We start from the raw sequence: 19,305 nt of genomic DNA on the forward strand, positions 1-19,305 counted from the left end.
TGGTCCAATGAAGCCAAGATTGAACTCTTTGGCCTGAATGCCAAGCGTCACATCTGGAGGAAACCTGGCACCATCCCTACGGTGAAGCATGGTGGTGGCAGCATCATGCTGTGGGGACATTTTTCAGCGGCAGGGACTGGGAGACCAGTCAGGATCGAGGGAAAGATGAACGGAGTAAAGTACAGAGAGATCCTTGATGAAAATCTGCTCCAGAGCGCTCAGGACCTCAGACTGGGACGAAAGTTCACCTTCCAACAGGACAACGACCCTAAGCACACAGCCAAGACAACGCAGGAGTGGCTTCGGGACAAGCCTCTGAATGTCCTTGAGTGGCCCAGCCAGAGCCCGGACTGGAACCCGATCGAACATCTCGGGAGAGACCTGAAAATAGCCGTGCAGCGACACTCCCCATCCAACCTGACAGAGCTTGACGGGATCTGCAGAGAAGAATGGGAGAAACTCCCAGAATACAGGTGTGCCAAGCTTGTAGCGTCATACCCAAGAAGACTCGAGACTGTAATCGCTGCCAAATGTGCTTCAACAAAGTACTGAGTAAAGGGTCTGAATACTTATGTAAATGTAATATATATGTTTTTTTTTTTATACATTTGCAAACATTTAGAAAAGTCTGTTTTTGCTTTACCATTATAAGGTATTGTGTGTAGATTGATGGGGTCTGAATACTTTCCGAATGCACTGTATAAATAATGTCCAATCCATCATGATAATAAATAGAATCTAGGATAATAATCCAGGCATTGAAGCAACCAATAGAATCCACTGGGAGTGTTGTAATCTCATTGGTTACCTCAGAGTAGGTGATGGTCAAGACGTCTCCCATGAGAGTGGTCAGGTTTCTGGGCGTGGTCAGGTCGCTGGCCAATAAGGTATGACATGACACGATGTGGTAGCGAAGAATGTTGGCCCTCTTGTCTCTCTTCGAGGGATGCCTCAACTCTTTTGCCTAAGAGCAAGTCATGAGACAAGATAAGATCCGTCCACACACAGGTATATAAACACAGGCGCATACACACACACACTTTCCTACCATCTCCCCCCGGGCGAAGGCCTCAGCTGTTGGAGCAAAGACTGTGAATGGACCCCGGCCCTTCAGAGAAATATCTGCCATCTGAAAACAAACAACGTTCAACCAACAATATCTTTAGTTAATTTGCTATTATTTTAATCAACAGTGATTGTGTTGTGCCTTTCTTACGAGGATGTGTAACTTAATACAGAACATAAATAAAAGTGTGCTACTGGTCAGTGAGAGACTCACCATCAACCCAAGATAGAAATCCCTCAGTTTCCTGGTGAGAAGCTCCTGTAGATGAAAAAGATAAACCCTGATCAATGGTCAAATGAAGAGTGTGAATGAGTGAGTGAGTGAGTGTGTGAGAGAGAGAGAAAGAAATAAAGTGGGAAAAGAGGTGTGAGCTTACATGGGGTATGTACGTGTACTTACAAATGGCAATCAAATGTATCTTTTACTTGATCATGCTATGTGTAGTCTCCTCTCCTGCTCACCTTGCCCACAGTGCCTTTGCAGCGGATGCCGTCGCCCATGTATCCGTCCATACAGGTGCAGCTGTGTTCCCCTGGACCAGTCATATTACACCTGGCGAACCTGTGGCAGTCCCTTTGTTTCTGCCAAGAGGACCACCACACTGTTACACTTTTCACCACACTGCTACACTGTTCACCACTCTGTTACACTGTTCACCACTCTGTTACACTGTTCACCACTGTTACACTGTTCACCACTCTGTTACACTGTTCACCACTCTGTTACACTGTTCACCACTCTGTTACACTTTTCACCACACTGTTACACTGTTCACCACTCTGTTACACTGTTCACCACTCTGTTACACTGTTCACCACACTGCTACACTGTTCACCACTCTGTTACACTGTTCACCACTCTGTTACACTGTTCACCACACTGCTACACTGTTCACCACTCTGTTACACTGTTCACCACTCTGTTACACTGTTCACCACTCTGTTACACTGTTCACCACTCTGTTACACTTTTCACCACACTGCTACACTGTTCACCACTCTGTTACACTGTTCACCACTCTGTTACACTGTTCACCACTCTGTTACACTGTTCACCACTCTGTTACACTGTTCACCACTCTGTTACACTTTTCACCACCCTGTTACACTGCTCACCACTCTGTTACACTGTTCACCACTCTGTTACACTGTTCACCACTCTGTTACACAGTTCACCACTCTGTTACACTGTTCACCACTCTGTTACACTGTTCACCACACTGTTACACTGTTCACCACTCTGTTACACTGTTCACCACTCTGTTACACAGTTCACCACTCTGTTACACTGTTCACCACACTGTTACACTGTTCACCACTCTGTTACACTGTTCACCACTCTGTTACACTGTTCACGACACTGTTACACTGTTCACCACTCTGTTACACTGCTCACCACTCTGTTACACTGTTCACCACTCTGTTACACTGTTCACCACTCTGTTACACTGTTCACCACACTGTTACACTGTTCACGACTCTGTTACACTGTTCACGACACTGTTACACTGTTCACCACACTGTTACACTGTTCACCACTCTGTTACCCTGTTCACCACTCTGTTACCCTGTTCACGACACTGTTACACTGTTCACCACTCTGTTACACTGTTCACCACTCTGTTACACTGTTCACCACTCTGTTACACTGTTCACCACTCTGTTACACTGTTCACCACTCTGTTACCCTGTTCACCACACTGTTACACTGTTCACCACTCTGTTACACTGTTCACGACACTGTTACACTGTTCACCACTCTGTTACACTTTTCACCACACTGCTACACTGTTCACCACTCTGTTACACTGTTCACCACTCTGTTACACTGTTCACCACTCTGTTACACTGTTCACGACACTGTTACACTGTTCACGACTCTGTTACACTGTTCACGACACTGTTACACTGTTCACCACTCTGTTACACTGTTCACCACTCTGTTACCCTGTTCACCACTCTGTTACCCTGTTCACGACACTGTTACACTGTTCACCACTCTGTTACACTGTTCACCACTCTGTTACACTGTTCGCCACTCTGTTACACTGTTCACGACTCTGTTACACTGTTCACGACACTGTTACACTGTTCACCACTCTTTTACACTGTTCACCACTCTGTTACCCTGTTCACCACTCTGTTACCCTGTTCACGACACTGTTACACTGTTCACCACTCTGTTACACTTTTCACCACACTGCTACACTGTTCACCACTCTGTTACACTTTTCACCACACTGCTACACTGTTCACCACTCTGTTACACTGTTCACCACTCTGTTACACTGTTCACCACTCTGTTACACTGTTCACGACACTGTTACACTGTTCACGACTCTGTTACACTGTTCACGACACTGTTACACTGTTCACCACTCTGTTACACTGTTCACCACTCTGTTACCCTGTTCACCACTCTGTTACCCTGTTCACGACACTGTTACACTGTTCACCACTCTGTTACACTGTTCACCACTCTGTTACACTGTTCACCACTCTGTTACACTGTTCACCACTCTGTTACACTGTTCACGACACTGTTACACTGTTCACCACTCTGTTACACTGTTCACCACTCTGTTACACTGTTCACCACTCTGTTACATTGTTCACCACTCTGTTACACTGTTCACCACACTGTTACACTGCTCACCACACTGTTACACTGTTCACCACTCTGTTACACTGTTCATTACATTTAAACTGTTCACCACACTGTTACACTGTTCACCACACTGTTACACTGTTCACTACACTGTTACACTGCTCACCATACTGTTACACTGTTCACCGCACTGTTACACTGTTCACTACACTGTTACACTGTTCACCACTCTGTTACACTGTTCACCACACTGTTACACTGTTCACCACACTGTTACACTGTTGTTACACTTTTCACCACACTGTTACACTGTTCACCACTCTGTTACACTGTTCACCACTCTGTTACACTGTTCACCACTCTGTTACACTGTTAACCACACTGTAACACTGTTAACCACACTAACACTGTAACACTGTTAACCACACTAACACTGTAACACTGTTAACCACACTGTAACACTGTTAACTACATTAACACTGTATTGAGGGAGAGATTAGAGATGTACCGTTCGACAGAGGTTGATAACCGTACAAGACTCCTTCCCATCTCCTGTGTAGCCGTGGCTGCACACACACGACGTCTGGATGGGAAACATTAAATAAGTCAGTTCACTGTTTTACAACAGATTGATGGACACCCAACACACACGACGGACCGACCAACCAACCAACTTACTTTGTTAGGTCCGGTGTGAATACAGCCTGCATTCACATGGCAGCCTCCTTTACCGTCCAGGCAGGGGTTGATCTCTGAGGGAAAATAAAACAATGTTTAACATTGTTTGGGTCTAAATTGGTTCAAATCATTTCTTACCGTTACTTTCAGCGGTAGCCCAGCCCTAGGTAACAAAATGAACAAACACAGCTGAAACTCAACAATATTTCAGAACCTGACCTGTCAAAGTGTGTAGATAAAAGATGCACACTTACGTACACACACCATCCCATCGCCGTGGTATCCCGTGTTGCACACGCACTGCCTGCGTCCAGGGAGAGTCCTCTTACACACAGCGTGAGGACTGCATCCCCCGTTATTGTCTTTGCAGGCGTCTTTCGCTGCACGCACAGACAGACAGACAGACAGACAGACAGACAGACAGACAGACAGACAGACAGACAGACAGACAGACAGACAGACAGACAGACAGACAGACAGACAGACAGACAGACAGACAGACAGACAGACAGACAGACAGACAGACACACACACACACACACACACACACACACAGATTTGTTACACCTAGTTTCCTGTGTGGTAGTCATGTATAGTATAATAGCAGTTCAGGTAGCAGTATAATAGTGCATGCTGGAAAGTGACAGGAAGAATACCTTTGCAGTCGACGCCGTTACCCTGAAACCCTGCCAGACATTCACAGCGACCTGCTACACATCTATGAGAGAGATACAAAAGAGGAGAAGAGATGGAACCACAGTTTGCAGCTAAGAGATATAAGAACCGTTTCTCGGGCTTTGCTGTGCTGAAATGGTTTGATTTCAACATAGTCACATCATAGAGTGGTGGGAAGCTGAAGTCAGTTCACTCACATTGCACTGGTGTGGCACGTCCTGTCCCCACAGTTCTCTTCTCTAGTGAACTCTGAAACACAGCATACAGGAATGACGTGTTACAGTATTATGAGATGATCCTATAACATTGATATGATTCATGTGAGTTAAAATGCCCATGTGACTTCTACTTGTAATACATGTGTGTTTTTTTGGCATGTCTTTCTGTCAGTTAGGGGTGGGACTATAGTCCCTTGGTAGGACAGTCCTGTGCGGGGGCATTTGCATCCCTTGCCTTTGCGACCATGAAAAACACATCATACATGTTTTTGTTGATGTTGAACTGTTTGTTTGTCAATGATAAAACAAAATGCAAGTCCTTTGTACTGCAAAACTGTATTTGTATGTATTCTTTAAAGTACTTAGGGTATGCAAATTGTCTTGCACAGATGAAGGATATCAAGGATATCCTCGCAAGGTGAGGTATTTAAAGTTATTGAAAACAGGAGCGTCATTCATTTTTACCCCTACATTTTTGAGAAACAATTAACATTACTTGTTAAACAAAATCTCTTTTAACCAAAAAAGTGTTAACCAAATCAAAATATATTTTATATTTGAGATTCTTCAAAGAGCCACCTTTTGCCTTGATGATAGCTTTGCACTCTTGGCATTCTCTCAACCAGCTTCATGAGGTAGTCCCCTGAAATATATTTCAATTAACAGGTGTGCCTTGTTAAAAGTTCATTTGTGGAATTTCTTTCCTTCTTAATGCATTTGAGGCAATCAGTTGTGTTGTGACATGGTAGGGGTGGTATACAGAAGATAGCCCTATTTGGTAAGAGACCAAGTCCATGTTATGTCAAGAACAGCTCAAATAAGCAAAGAGAAACGACACTCCATCATTACTTTAAGACATGAAGGTCAGTCAATATGGTACATTTCAAGAACTTTGAAAGTTTCTTCAAGTGCAGTCTCAAAATCCATCAAGCAATATGATGAAACTGGCTCTCATGTGGACCGCCACAGGAAAGGAAGACCCAGAGTTACCTCTGCTGCAGAGGATAAGTTCATTAGAGTTACCAGCCTCAGAAATGGGCAATTAACTGCACCTCAGATTGCAGCCCAAATAAATGCATAGAGTTCAAGTAACAGACACATCTCAACATCATGTTGTTCAGAGGAGACTGCGTGAATCAGGCCTTCATGGTTGAATTGCTGCAAGGAAACCACTACTGAACGACACCAATAAGAAGAAGAGACTTGCTTGGGCCAAGAAACTCGAGCAATGGAAATTAGACCAGTGGAAATCTGTCCTTTGCTCAGATGAGACCAAATGTTTGATTTTTGGTTCCAACCGCCGTGTCTTTGTGAGACGCAGAGTAGGTGAACGGATGATCTCCGCATGTGTGGTTCCCACCGTGAAGCATGGAGGAGGTGGTGTGCTGGTGCTTTGCTGGTGACACGGTCAGTGATTTATTTAGAATTCAAGGCACACCAGCATGGCTACCACAGCATTCTGCAGCGATACGCCATCCAATTACTGGGACTATCAGTTGTTTTTCAACAAGACAATGACCCAAAACCTCCAGGCTGTGTAAGTGCTATTTGACCAAGAAGGAGAGTGATGGAGTGCTGCATCAGATGACCTGGCCTCCACAATCACCCAACCTCAACCCAATTGAGATGGTTTGGGATGAGTTGGACAGCAGCATGAAGGAAAAGCAGCCAACATGTGCTCAGCATATTCTTTTATTTTTCATTTAACCTTTATTTAACTAGTCATAAGAACGAATTCGTATTTATATGTGGGAACTCCAAGCCTTACAGGTGACTACCTCATGAAGCTGGTTGAGAGAATGCCAAGAGTGTGCAAAGCTGTCATCAAGGCAAAGGATGGGTACTTTGAAGAATCTCAAATAAATATATTTAGTGTGCTATTTCATAGTTTTGATGTCTTCACTATTATTCTACAAAGTAGAACAAGTAAAAATAAAGAAAAACCCTTGAATGAGGAGGTGTGTCCACTGGTATTGTATAAATACATAACATTTTATTTTAATTCTCACGAAATGCCACCACAACTCAAGAATGACCCTCGTGCGCTGTGGCCCACTTATCAGCCAATGACCCTGTCATACATACTGGAAAGATTAAACTCGCACAACTTAAAGTGCTACCAGATACAAGGAGCTAAAATTATACTAATTCAAAATAAGAACAACGCCAGCACATATACTTTCATTGTAACGGTTTCTCTCCTCCTCTTCGTCTGAAGAGGAGGAGTAGGGATCAGACCAAAATGCAGCGGGTTGTGAAGACATAGTGAATATTTATTAACAGAACGACGAAACACAAAAACTCTTTAACAAACTACAAAACAAATAAACGACGTAGACTGACCTAAAACATGAGAACTTACAAATACACGAAGAACGCACGAACAGGTACAGACTACAAACCAACGCTACAGTCCCGTGTGGTACGAACATACATACAGACACGGAAGACAATCACCCACAAACAAACAGTGAGAACAGCCTACCTTAAATATGGTTCTCAATCAGAGGAAACGTCAAACACCTGCCTCTAATTGAGAACCATATCAGGCAACACATTAAACCCCAACATAGAAACACAACACATAGAATGCCCACCCAGCTCACGTCCTGACCAAAAAACAAAGGATTAACACAATAACTAGGGTCAGAACGTGACATTCATACAGTACATACTCTCATCACAGGTGACCCCTCTCCAATACGCGTCACACTCGCATGTCCCATCTCCATGGATACTTTCGTTGCACCGGCCGTTCTTACACCTACAGTCTGCAGAGAGGGGGGGAGGGGTGTGAGAGCGAGAGAGAGAAATATGCTGATGATAGTAGCATATATAGTGATTGTGTTTCTGTTTTGCAAAAGCATTCCATTGTTGAATTGCTGGATTCTATATTGTAGTGGCAAGTTGATAGTGGATATATCTTGCGACAGTACCTTGGTCACAGTGGACGCTATTTTACTACACTCTTAGAAAAAAGGGTTCCAAAAGGGTTATTTGGCTGTCCCCTGTCGTAGCTGAATCAGAATTAGTTAGGTAACATAGATAAATAAGATGTTTTATTTACTTTCATAATATGCAGAATATCAGAAAGGGAGAAGGGCTCCACTATGTCTGTACGGTAGTCACTCCCTTCTTTTCCCATTGGGGGGAGGAGTATGGTAGTGTCTGGAATCATTGTATTACCCCTCTGATGTGTTGATGAATCTTGAGATAGTATATGACCTAGAGGTTCACTCCCCTAGAGGTTCACTCCCCTTCTCCAGGGTGGGGAGAAGAGGGGGTGTATTTGAGATGGGAGTATCTAGAATTGACAATTGATATATGCCATTGGATGAGGTAATATTTTGGTCCTAAGTGGTACCAAGAACGAGATTAAAATCTCGTCTAAAGAGACCAAACTGAACGATAATTTATAGCTGATGCTATCTGGCTATGGGATACTCCTCTTTTAAGTAAAAGGCCTAAGATCTGTGGTTCGTCTTGTGAGTTGAGAGGGGTGTATCTTGGCTATAAAAGACACTAAGAATTGTTTTGTAAGGACTGTCAGAGAATTCATTTATAGACACTGAATTGATCTGAGAGTCAAAGGGCTATGGTGAAGCTCATATAATTACAGATGGACTTTAAAATATAACTCTGACTTGTGTGTGGTTTGCGCTCTCATAATTTAGTAATACAGGAAATTACCACGACACCCCATAGGAGAACCCTATGGGGACAGCCGAATAACCCTTTTGGGTTCCATGTGGAACCCTCTGTGGAAAGGGTATTACATGAAACCCAAAAGGTTTCCACCCAACAGATTTCCAACCAAAAAGGGTTCTTCAAAAGGTTCTCCTATGGGGACAGCCGAAGGACCTTTTTAGTTCTAGATAGCATCTTTTTTTCTAAGGGCTTACAATACATTACTACAGTACCTTGGTCACAGTGGATGCCGTATTTGCCATCCTGGCACGCTTCACAAGCAGTCCCGTTGAAGTTCTTGTTACACTGGCAAACCCCTGTACCGTTGGTCATGTCCTGGCACATCCCGTTCCCATAGCAAGGCTGGCCTTTGGGCCCTGGACACGGCTCACAGTGCTCCCCGTAGAACCCGCCACAGCACCTCCGCACCTACAGGAGGAGCTAGAGTCAATCACCGGGACACGCACTTCTACTCTCACTTCCAAATGGCGTAAAGGTAGAGTATGATTGCATGTCAATTGCCTCACTCAGGTAGAGCTTCTCTAGACCCTTGTTGATTCCTCTTCTTGGATTTAAAGCATTGAATATGTGTAAGAAATACGCAAACACATTGCTAACAAATTATTTTAACAGTGCTTTTGTTTCTACACCAGTGACCCATTCTACCAAGGATGCATGCCAAATTCCACCCTATTCCCTATGGGCCCTGGTCAAAAATAGTGCACTATATAGGGTATAGGGTGGGACACAGTCCGAAGTGTGGTCGTATTCCAGTGATTCCAACACAGTGCTAGTGGTGCTGCTGGTGTCTCACGTACAATGGTAGTGTTCTTGCAGATGGTCCTGCAGCCGATGCTGAGCAGCTGTGCCCCCTGGTAGACCCGACTGAACATACACTTTTTCCTGACCAATACCTGTAGGGAAAACAGCCATAACACAGAGAGTAATTCATGAAACATGACAGACATTTTCGATCCACTACACAGTAGCTGGATATACTTGAAAGGTATCATACCACTGGGGTAGCTCCAGTTGGACAGGAGTTGAGTTGTGGGTGGAAGCAATCTTGACAGAATCCCTTCAGACAAAATATAAATAAATTATTATCTGAGAAAATGAATGTCAAATGTTTAAAGAAAAAGGAAGAAAGGGGCTTTACCGGAAATGTCTTGAATTGCTGGATGTCGCAGCGATTTCTGATGATATCTAGTACTGCGGATAGGCCGTGGATCACCCCTTTACCTCCCAGGATGTCTGACACATTTATCTGGGCTTCATTCACAAACAACTACAGAGGAGAGAGAGAAGAGAAGAGGAAAAAAAGGAGCACCACATTTTGAGAGGACTCAAACAGTAGTAGACTATAGCCAATATGGATGATATAACATTAGTAGAACACTAACAGAATTCCCAGAGCATCCCATAATAATAATACCTTGTCATCCCTGGGTAAGATGCCTAGCTGGTAGGAGAACCCCAGCATGGTCTCCTTGTAGGCTCCACCCAGCAGGTCTACCTTCATTAACCTATCAGACAGCACTACGTGGTACCGCGTCGTATTCACGTCCTGACAACAACCAAAACGCACACAGTACTACAGTTCATACATTATATAAGCACGCACACTCGCATCCACACACACACACAATGTGTAACAACATTTTAAAAAATCGTCTGAGGTACCATGGTGTCTGAAGCGGTATTCTTGAGGTACTCGAGGACAGCGCCGTCTGTTGGAGCGAACACAGTGTAGGCCGAGGCCTGCTCTATCTCTCCTGTCAGGTTGTGATGCTGAGAGGGAGCCGACAGAGACAGACATTTTCCTCAGATATGGCTGCATATGGAATCACACATATTTTTATGGAGAACTTTAGTAAGACATTGGGATTGTTCATCAGAGTGCTCTGTTCAAAAATAGAGTTTGGGTGCTGTACGAGAGTGTGGATGAATAGAATAGCAGCCTTATAATGTACATACGACAAGGTAACTCCTGAACAGGGAGAACTCTGGCCTCCGTGCAAGCAGCTCCAGCAGCCCCTCACTGAGGCTCCTCTCTGGAACCAACACTGTGTCAATAATGTGGATCAGTCCATTGGTTGAAGCCACATTCGCGGTTGTTATGGTGGCTCCTCCAATCACTGTGGACTGACAGACAATACAGGGTTAACTTCAGGTCATGTGTTACAGTATCACAGTTCCTGTTCACTTTAACCTTAGGATAAAACCTGCCTCTAAACTCACCTCATTGGTAATAGTAACAGGAAGAGCCTTCTTCAGAACGGAAGTGAGCTGCAAGTTGGAGGATGCATCGCGGAGGTCATCTAGTGAGTAGACACCTTGGATCATGTGATTTCTATCAGGGGATAATCAGAAATAAGGATTATCACAATGGAAGAATCTCAATGCCTATAGCAAAACGTTTTTAAAAGTTGTCCAAGGGAAAATAAAAGAGACGGTTCTTATTGGACAAGTCCAGGTAGTCTATTCCTGTTTTAGAATACATCATTTCGTTTGGTGCCTAATAAATATGACCCAGGTCTTACTTGATGATACTGGGTAGGTTCCCCTGGGTTGTCCAGAAGTCCTTGTCCTCTTTGGTCATCTTGTCTGTAGCTGCTGTGGACGGCACCAGCAGAGTTACGTTCTGACTGTTCATGAGTGGCAGCTGGGAAATGCCTACGTCCTGGGAGAGGGGAGGAGACGAAAGAAAATACTAAATGTCTTGCCGACCTAAAACCATACGACCAGCCTCTTACAGGCATACTAGCAGGCTAGCAGAAGGTCATGGTGAGTTGTGAATATGACCTTATGCAGATTGTAGCATATACCCTACAATACCCATAATGCTCTGTAACCATATCCGGTTGTATCTTACTAAACATTCCTGAAGCTTACACTATGCACTCTTAGATAAAAGGGTTCCAAAAGGGTTTTCGCCTGTCCCCATAGGAGAACCCGTTTTGGTTCCATGTGGAACCCTCTCCATGTAGAAAAGGTTCTACATTGAACCAAAAAGAGTTCTACCTGGAACCAAAAAGGGTTCTTCAAAGGGTTCTCCTATGGGGACAGCTGAATAACTCTTTAAGGTTCTAGATAGTGTGGTGTGACGTCTCATTATTGATACAGGATGTCAGAAGTGAAAATAAGTTGTTTCTTATTCAGACAATAAAGAATCTGAACAACAGCATAAACAACAGGGAAAACTCAAAACCCCCCTGCTGTAAATGACAATGGTCAAACTCACAGTCACCCATTTGGCGAACTCAGCGACATCAGGAAGGGCCATCAACTCCTACAGAGACACAGTGGAGGTCAGGTTTGTTATTCAGATCACTGTAGGTATGTCAGTCCCCCAATCCACAAACATATGTAGCTACCTGTCTTGGCAATAAGGTAGGAAGTGCTCACCTGTCCCACGTTGCCGTAGCACACCTCTCCGTCACCTGTGTATCCATCCTCACACACACACTTCCATGCACCGGACACGTAGAGACAGCTTGCCTGTAGGAGAGAAAGTAGATCAAAGTTCACGAGGTCAAAGACTATCATCACAATCAATCAGTATTATGGTCGGTGATTCTATTGGTTCAATATCGTGTTGGCCAATGAGAAGTAGCGGGCACCCACCAGATAATGACAGCCGCCATTTTGTGCCACGCACGGATTGTTCGCCTCGCACTCTCTCCCATTGCCACGGAAACCACTCTTGCACGCACAGCCGCTCTGCATTTGGAAATAGGAACATGCATAGAATCAACTGGAGACTTTGGGCTTTATTGAATGGATCGTTAAGATAGATGGTAGGGGAGAAAATATAGAAACAACATCTCATTGAGTCAATCAAACTGTTTTGGGAGTTTGATGCCCTACCCCTCTCTCTCTCACCTGTCCAGGGCCCACATAGATGCAGGTGGCATTGGGATGGCAGCCCCCTCTGTCAGGGCCCAGGCAGTCATTGATAGGCTGGCACCCATCCTCATCCATCCTCCATCCTGCCAAACATTGGCATGTGTGTGAGCCTGGCCCTGTCTTTATACACTTGGCCTGTAGGGGGTAGTGGAGAGCACAGTCAGAACAGCTCAGTACAGCAAGCAGACTACCATGCTTAGGTGAAAAAAAGTTACATTGGAAAAGGTACTGAAAGACGTTGATGGTGAGATGTATGGTTTCCGTACATTGTTTGTGTGTTTTCTGTGCTTACATTCACATCGCATCCTCCACGGTTCGGAAGGGCACAGGGTTCCGTATACACACACGTGATCCCATCGCCTTGGAAACCAGGGTTACACACACACCTTCACACACATAAAAAAAAACATGCCTTTTACTTAGAACTAACTTTTGCAGGAGGGACAATCTTGGATACAAAACACTGTGTTGTCATGAGAATTTAGAACATTGAGTGAGAGAAAGGGATTCTATTGTTATACCAACATCCCCAACAAGGCCGCAGTGAAGCCTGCACACTCACTTGACTGCCCCTCCGTTGAAGTTACACTCTGCGTGGGCATGACAGAAGGTCACCTGGGGGCCACAGGCCTGGGTGTGGCGCTCACAGTACTGGCCAGTGTAGCCCGGCTGGCAGGAGTCCACCTTACAACGCCCGTCTGCCTCGGGACGGTTATCACACACACCATGGATACAGTCACAAGCTAGGGACAGAGGGGGAGAGACACATCATCAACATGAGACAGACGTGTCATCATCTGGGGACACTGATGTGTCCCTTTGTCAATATAGAATGTCTAAAATGGGGGTGTACTTTTGTCGCAGGCTGGTCCGTATTTGTTGGGGTTGGAGCAGTAGTGACACCGGGAGCCTTTGAAGTCGGTCTCGCAGACACACGTCCCGTTTCCCTCGATCCCCTCAGAACACTAAGACACACGGTAGAAAATAAGTATGAATACCTACATGCTGAACATAAACACAAAGAGGAGGCTTACGCCAATCACTGCATAGATAATTTTTTCAGTCAGACTGGTTAAGTGGTTTTAAGGGATACGTTGGTTAGGTTGGGTGTCTCACCTGTCCGTGACGGGAGCAGGGGGTGTTGAACCCTCCAGGACACGGGGTGCAGTCTGGCCCATAGAAGCCCTTACAGCACAGTGGTGTCTGGGGAGAAGGTGATGTAGAGGTGGGGTTAGGGACCAGGATGGGCTTAGGAGGGTGTACAACTCAAATCAGGGCGGGCCTACAGAGTGTGTGAGGGGTGTTTGAGGTGTGCGAGGTGCGAGGGAGGTGTGGTGTGTGTACATGTTTTCCTACATTATCAGGACCATAATGTCCTTACAAGTCACCAGAATGTCCTGACAAAGTAGGATTCTTTAATTTGTTAAAATTATATTTTAAGCTTGAAGGTTTAGGGTTTGGGGTTCAGGTTAGGTTTAGAAGTTCGGTTTAGGGTTAAGGTTAGGGTTAGGAGTTAGGGTTAGAAGTTTTGTGTGTATCTGTGTGTGTCTGTACCGTGAGGGTCCTGTTGCATATGGGGGTGCAGCCAAACGTAAGGATGTTGAAACTCAGTATGTTCCGGAACACACAGCCGCGAAGGAAGGTGTTCTACACAAAGGGGGCGACGTCAGCAAAATTAACACAGAGCTGTATACAGTACATGGATGGCTGGATGTGTTTACTCAGAGCCATGGTCTGTGTCTCAAATGGCACTCTTTCACCTTTAAAGTTCACTACTCTTGTCCAGTGCCCATCGGGCTCTGTCAAAAGTAGTGCACTATATAGGGAATAGGATGCCATTTGTGAGACAGGCCATGGCTCTGAGTAAACACATACATTGCCTTCATAAAGTATTCACACCCCTTGACTGTTACAGCCTGAATTTAAAATGGATTAAATTTGGATTTTGTACACAGTGGTGTAAAGTACTTAAGTAAAAATACTTTAAAGTATTACTTAAGTAGTTTATTGGGGTATCTGTACTTTACTATTTATATATTTTTGACCGTTTTTACTTTTACTTCACCATAATGTGCTTTTTACTCCATACATTTCCCTGACACCCAAAAGTTACATTTTGAATGGACAGGAAAATTGTCAAATTCACACACTTATCAAGAGAACATCCCTGGTCATCCCTACTGTCTCTGATCTGGCAGACTCACTAAACACAAATGCTTCATTTGTAAATGATGTCTGAGTGTTGGAGTGTGCCCCTGCCTATCTGTAAAAAAAAATAAACTGTCTGGTTTGCTTAATATAAGGAATTTGAAATGATTTATACTTTTACTTTTGATATTGAAGTATATTTTAGCAATTACATTTACTTTTGATACTTAAGTATATATAAAACCAAATACTTTTAGACTTTTACTCAAGTAGTATTTTACTGGGTGACTTTCCTTTTACTTGAGTCACTTTCTATTAAGGTATCTTTACTTTTACTCAAGGATTGGGAACTGTTTCCCCCACTGGGCCTACACATAATACCCCATAATGTCAAAGTGGAATTATGTTTTTAGACCTTTTTACAAATGAATAAAAATGAAAGCTGAAATTTCTTGAGTAAATAAGTATTCAACCCCTTTGTCATGGCAAGCCTAATTAACGTAATGCGTAAACGTGCTTAAAACTTCTTAGGGATAGAGGGCAGTATTTTCACGTCCGGATGAAAAGCGTGCCCAAAGTAAACTGCCTGTTACTCAGGCCCAGAAGCTAAGATTAGTATATAATTAGATTTTCATCCGGACGTAAATTTAGATAGACAACACTCTAAAGTTTCTAAAACTGTTAAAATAATGTCTGTGAGTATAACAGAACTGATTTGGCAGGCGAAACCCCGAGGACAGACCATCCAGGGAGAAAAAAAAATTGAGGTCACTGTGTTTTCCATTAGGTTTCTATGAAAAGCCCTATTTAATAGGAACCTGGTTGCAGTTCCTATGACTTCCACTAGATGTCAACAGTCTTTAGAAATTGGTTGATGTTTTTCTTTTGAGATATGAAGAAGTAGGGCTGTTCATTGTAAATGTCATTCAAAGTGGACTCTACTGTTTGATGCGCGTGAACTGGAACGCGCTTCACGTTGTTTTTATACGGTATTGAACACAGTATATCCCGTCTTAACAAGTCACATAATAAGTTGCATGGACTCAATAATAGTAATAATAATAACAATAATAATAACATGATTTTTGAATGACTACCTCATACAATTAAGGTCCCTCAGTGAATTTCAAACAAAGAATAAACCACAAAGACCAGGGAGGTTTTCCAATGCCTCGCAAAGAAGGGCACCTATTGGTAGATGGGTAAAAATAAAAAGGCAGACATTGAATATTCCTTTGAACATGGTGAAGTTATTAATTACACTTTGGATGGTGTATCAATACACCCAGTCATTACAAAGATGCAGGTGTCCTTCCTAACTCAGTCGCCAGAGAGGAAGGAAACTACTCAGGGATTTCACCATGAGGCCAATGGTGACTTTAAAACAGTTATGATTGGGGAAAATCCAACACAACACATCACTGAGTACCACTCTTCATATTTTCAAGGATGGTGGTGGCTGCATCATGTTATGGGTATGCTTATAATCAGCAAAGACTAGGGAGTTTTATGGGATAATAAGAAACGGAATAGAGCTAAGCAAAGGCAAAATTCTATAGGAAAACCTGGTTCAGTCTGCTTTCCAACACTGGGAGACAAATTCAGCAGGACAATAACCTAAAACACAAGGCCAAATATACACTGGAGTTGCTTACCAATATTATATTGAATGTTCCTGAGTAGCCTAGTTACAGTTTTTACAGAGTTTGAATAATTTTTTAAAGAATAATGTTCAAATATTGTACAATCCAGGTGTGCAAAGCTCTTGGAGACTTACTTATAAACACTTACAGCTGCCAAAGGTGATCCTAAAATACATTTTTTAAATCTTTATTTAACTAGGCAAGTCAGTAAAGAACAAATTCTTATTTACAATGACGGCTTACCCTGGCCAACGCTGGGCCAATTGTGCACCGCCCTATGGGACTCCCAATCAAGGCCAGATGTGATACAGCCTGGATTCGAACCAGGGACTGTAGTGATGCCTCTTGCACTGAGATGCAGTGCCTTAGACCGCTGCGCCACTCAGGAGCCTGAATAGTGACTTACGGGTGTGAATACTGTCATCAAGGCAAAGGGTGGCTATTTTGAAGAATCTCAAATATAAAATATATTTTTATTTGTTTAACACATTTCTGGTTTCTACATTATTCCATATGTGTTATTTCATAGTTTTGATGTCTTCACTATTATTCTACAATGTAGAAAATAGTAAAAATAAAGAAAAACCGTTGAATGAGTAGGTGTGTCCAAACTTTTGACTGGTACTGTATGTAAATTTCTGTATTTAATTTCCAATACATTTACAAACATTTCTAAAAACATATTTTCCCTTTGTCATGATGGGCTATTTGAGAAAACAAATATTTTTTATCCATTTTAAATTCAGGATGTAACACAAGAAAATGTGGAATAAGTCAAAGGGTATGAATACTTTCTGAAGGCACTGTACGAGGTTAAGGAAAGAGCCATGTGAAAGCAACTGAAAGGGATGCTTAGGTCTCTATACAGTATTTGCAAACTATTTGGGGTTGAGTGTGTGTGGGTACTTACTGTGGATGCTCCGGGTGGGCAGCCGGACTTGGTCACCTTTGAGCAGCTGACACAGTCACCCTGGGTAGTAACATGTCAATGAAGAGAGACACTCAAATGAGGACAAGCAACCAGAACAAACTACCTCACTAAATCTAAATAAAGGATGACTCTAATAATAAGTTATAAAGTTAATAATGAACAAAACCTCTGAAACCAAAACACTTCATGTGAATGCAGGGGACGATCACAAAACCTGGCACTCAAACTCACCTTCAAAAGTTTGTTCTCTGTGATGTCACACCTGTGAGGCAGTACCGGCTCGATGGAGGACGGGATTAGAACTCCGTCCAGCGAATAGAGGCGTCCGTTCTTGGCCTCCACGTCTGCCTCCAGTACAGCCATGCCGTTGACCAGGATTTGACCCTATGGGGTTTTGTCAGAGTCAGACACGCACACGCACGCACACACACGCACACACACACTATATATACCTCTTCGCTTGTGTTGATGTGTCACATGTACTTACGTTTTCAGTCACATTGAACGAGAGGATCTGATTGGCAATGGTCCTAATCCGCTGGTTGGTCACAGCGTTATAGACCTCCAACTTCAAACAACATGGAAAACAACAACCATATGCAAACACATTCACAGAATATTCAGAGTAGGAGTGCTGATCTAGGATCAGGTCTCCTCTGTCCATGTAATCTAAATCATTATGATATAGACATAACATAACAGGACATAACAGATCCTAGATCAGCACTCATACTCTGAGAAGATGAATGAATACGGACCTTGAAGTCTAAGGGACTCTACATGATCTGGTTTGGTGATTGACATGTAGCCTAACATGCACACTCACATTGAATGAGGGGATCACATGATTCCTTAGTAGCTCCAGTAGTTTAGTGCTTCCCTGAAATCAGACAAAAATAAGCCAAACACACATTACAGTCACGGTCTGGAGACATCACATGCATTGCAAAACGATGTGTGTGTTTGTGTCATCAGAGGCATAAGAGTTTGAAAGTGTACATGCGTGTGTATGTGCACATGAGGTCACCCATTCCCTACCTCACTAGAGGTGAGATAGTCCAGCTGTCCCTCCTTCATGGCATCGAAGGCTGTGTTGGTGGGGGCAAAGATGGTGGAGGGCCCAGCCTCCTCCAATACAGAATCAATATTGGCTTTCTGTACAGATGAATCAAACCAAATCAAACTTTATTTAGGTTGAATATTTCATACCAAAAAAACAACAGGTTGATGTTACTTCATATCTGATATACTATACCCACTCTGAATAATACATAGAATATGTTAAATAAAATGTAAATAACATGAAATGAATACAGAAGACAGTACCATCAACAAATCCTTGAACTTGGAAAACTTCCCATAGTCTGATAGAATCTTCATCAGATTCTCCTGGAAAAGATAACATGACAAGTCATGTCAAAATGGAACTTAGCCTAACTTAACAACCAGTCTTGTTGCTTTCAGTTGGCTCATTCACTCCCCCTCCTCTCCCCTGAAACTATTCCCCAGGTCATTGCTGTAAATGAGAATGTGTTCTCAGTCAACTTACCTGGTCGAATAAGGGTTAAATAAATACAATTAAAATGTAGGCACAAATGTAGGCGTTACAAATGCTATTATAAGTATAATAAACATTGTGTCTGTTTGTCCCAAATGGCACCCTATTCCCTATGTGCTGCACTACCTTTGACTAAAAGTCATGCACTAAATAGGGAATAGAGTGCCGTTTGTGACGCAGCCTAT

General features: G+C 43.2%; 1 protein-coding gene across 1 annotated transcript in view; it reads right to left on the reverse strand.

Annotated features, from left to right (window-relative positions):
- Positions 1 to 19,305, reverse strand: part of stab2 (stabilin 2) — a 40,895-nt gene that overhangs the window by 8,510 nt on the left and 13,080 nt on the right. Inside the window, exons 14-47 of the mRNA XM_038996651.1 lie at positions 18,889 to 18,951; positions 18,601 to 18,717; positions 18,383 to 18,442; positions 18,050 to 18,124; positions 17,794 to 17,946; positions 17,542 to 17,601; positions 14,395 to 14,487; positions 13,957 to 14,043; positions 13,694 to 13,805; positions 13,403 to 13,583; positions 13,133 to 13,226; positions 12,817 to 12,975; positions 12,559 to 12,654; positions 12,340 to 12,432; positions 12,176 to 12,223; positions 11,475 to 11,614; positions 11,173 to 11,284; positions 10,909 to 11,076; positions 10,615 to 10,722; positions 10,367 to 10,498; positions 10,091 to 10,219; positions 9,947 to 10,009; positions 9,750 to 9,845; positions 9,165 to 9,360; positions 7,920 to 8,015; positions 5,224 to 5,275; positions 5,008 to 5,069; positions 4,606 to 4,731; positions 4,352 to 4,425; positions 4,182 to 4,256; positions 1,528 to 1,647; positions 1,280 to 1,324; positions 1,049 to 1,129; positions 809 to 964 (exon numbers count right to left, since the gene is read on the reverse strand). Of these exons, the coding sequence (XP_038852579.1) occupies positions 809 to 964; positions 1,049 to 1,129; positions 1,280 to 1,324; positions 1,528 to 1,647; positions 4,182 to 4,256; positions 4,352 to 4,425; positions 4,606 to 4,731; positions 5,008 to 5,069; positions 5,224 to 5,275; positions 7,920 to 8,015; positions 9,165 to 9,360; positions 9,750 to 9,845; positions 9,947 to 10,009; positions 10,091 to 10,219; positions 10,367 to 10,498; positions 10,615 to 10,722; positions 10,909 to 11,076; positions 11,173 to 11,284; positions 11,475 to 11,614; positions 12,176 to 12,223; positions 12,340 to 12,432; positions 12,559 to 12,654; positions 12,817 to 12,975; positions 13,133 to 13,226; positions 13,403 to 13,583; positions 13,694 to 13,805; positions 13,957 to 14,043; positions 14,395 to 14,487; positions 17,542 to 17,601; positions 17,794 to 17,946; positions 18,050 to 18,124; positions 18,383 to 18,442; positions 18,601 to 18,717; positions 18,889 to 18,951 (3,522 nt within the window). The remainder of the gene's footprint in view (positions 1 to 808; positions 965 to 1,048; positions 1,130 to 1,279; positions 1,325 to 1,527; positions 1,648 to 4,181; positions 4,257 to 4,351; positions 4,426 to 4,605; positions 4,732 to 5,007; positions 5,070 to 5,223; positions 5,276 to 7,919; positions 8,016 to 9,164; positions 9,361 to 9,749; positions 9,846 to 9,946; positions 10,010 to 10,090; positions 10,220 to 10,366; positions 10,499 to 10,614; positions 10,723 to 10,908; positions 11,077 to 11,172; positions 11,285 to 11,474; positions 11,615 to 12,175; positions 12,224 to 12,339; positions 12,433 to 12,558; positions 12,655 to 12,816; positions 12,976 to 13,132; positions 13,227 to 13,402; positions 13,584 to 13,693; positions 13,806 to 13,956; positions 14,044 to 14,394; positions 14,488 to 17,541; positions 17,602 to 17,793; positions 17,947 to 18,049; positions 18,125 to 18,382; positions 18,443 to 18,600; positions 18,718 to 18,888; positions 18,952 to 19,305) is intronic.

This window comes from Salvelinus namaycush, chromosome 6 (genome assembly GCF_016432855.1).
Source record: "Salvelinus namaycush isolate Seneca chromosome 6, SaNama_1.0, whole genome shotgun sequence".
NCBI classification, from domain to species: Eukaryota; Metazoa; Chordata; class Actinopteri; order Salmoniformes; family Salmonidae; genus Salvelinus; species Salvelinus namaycush.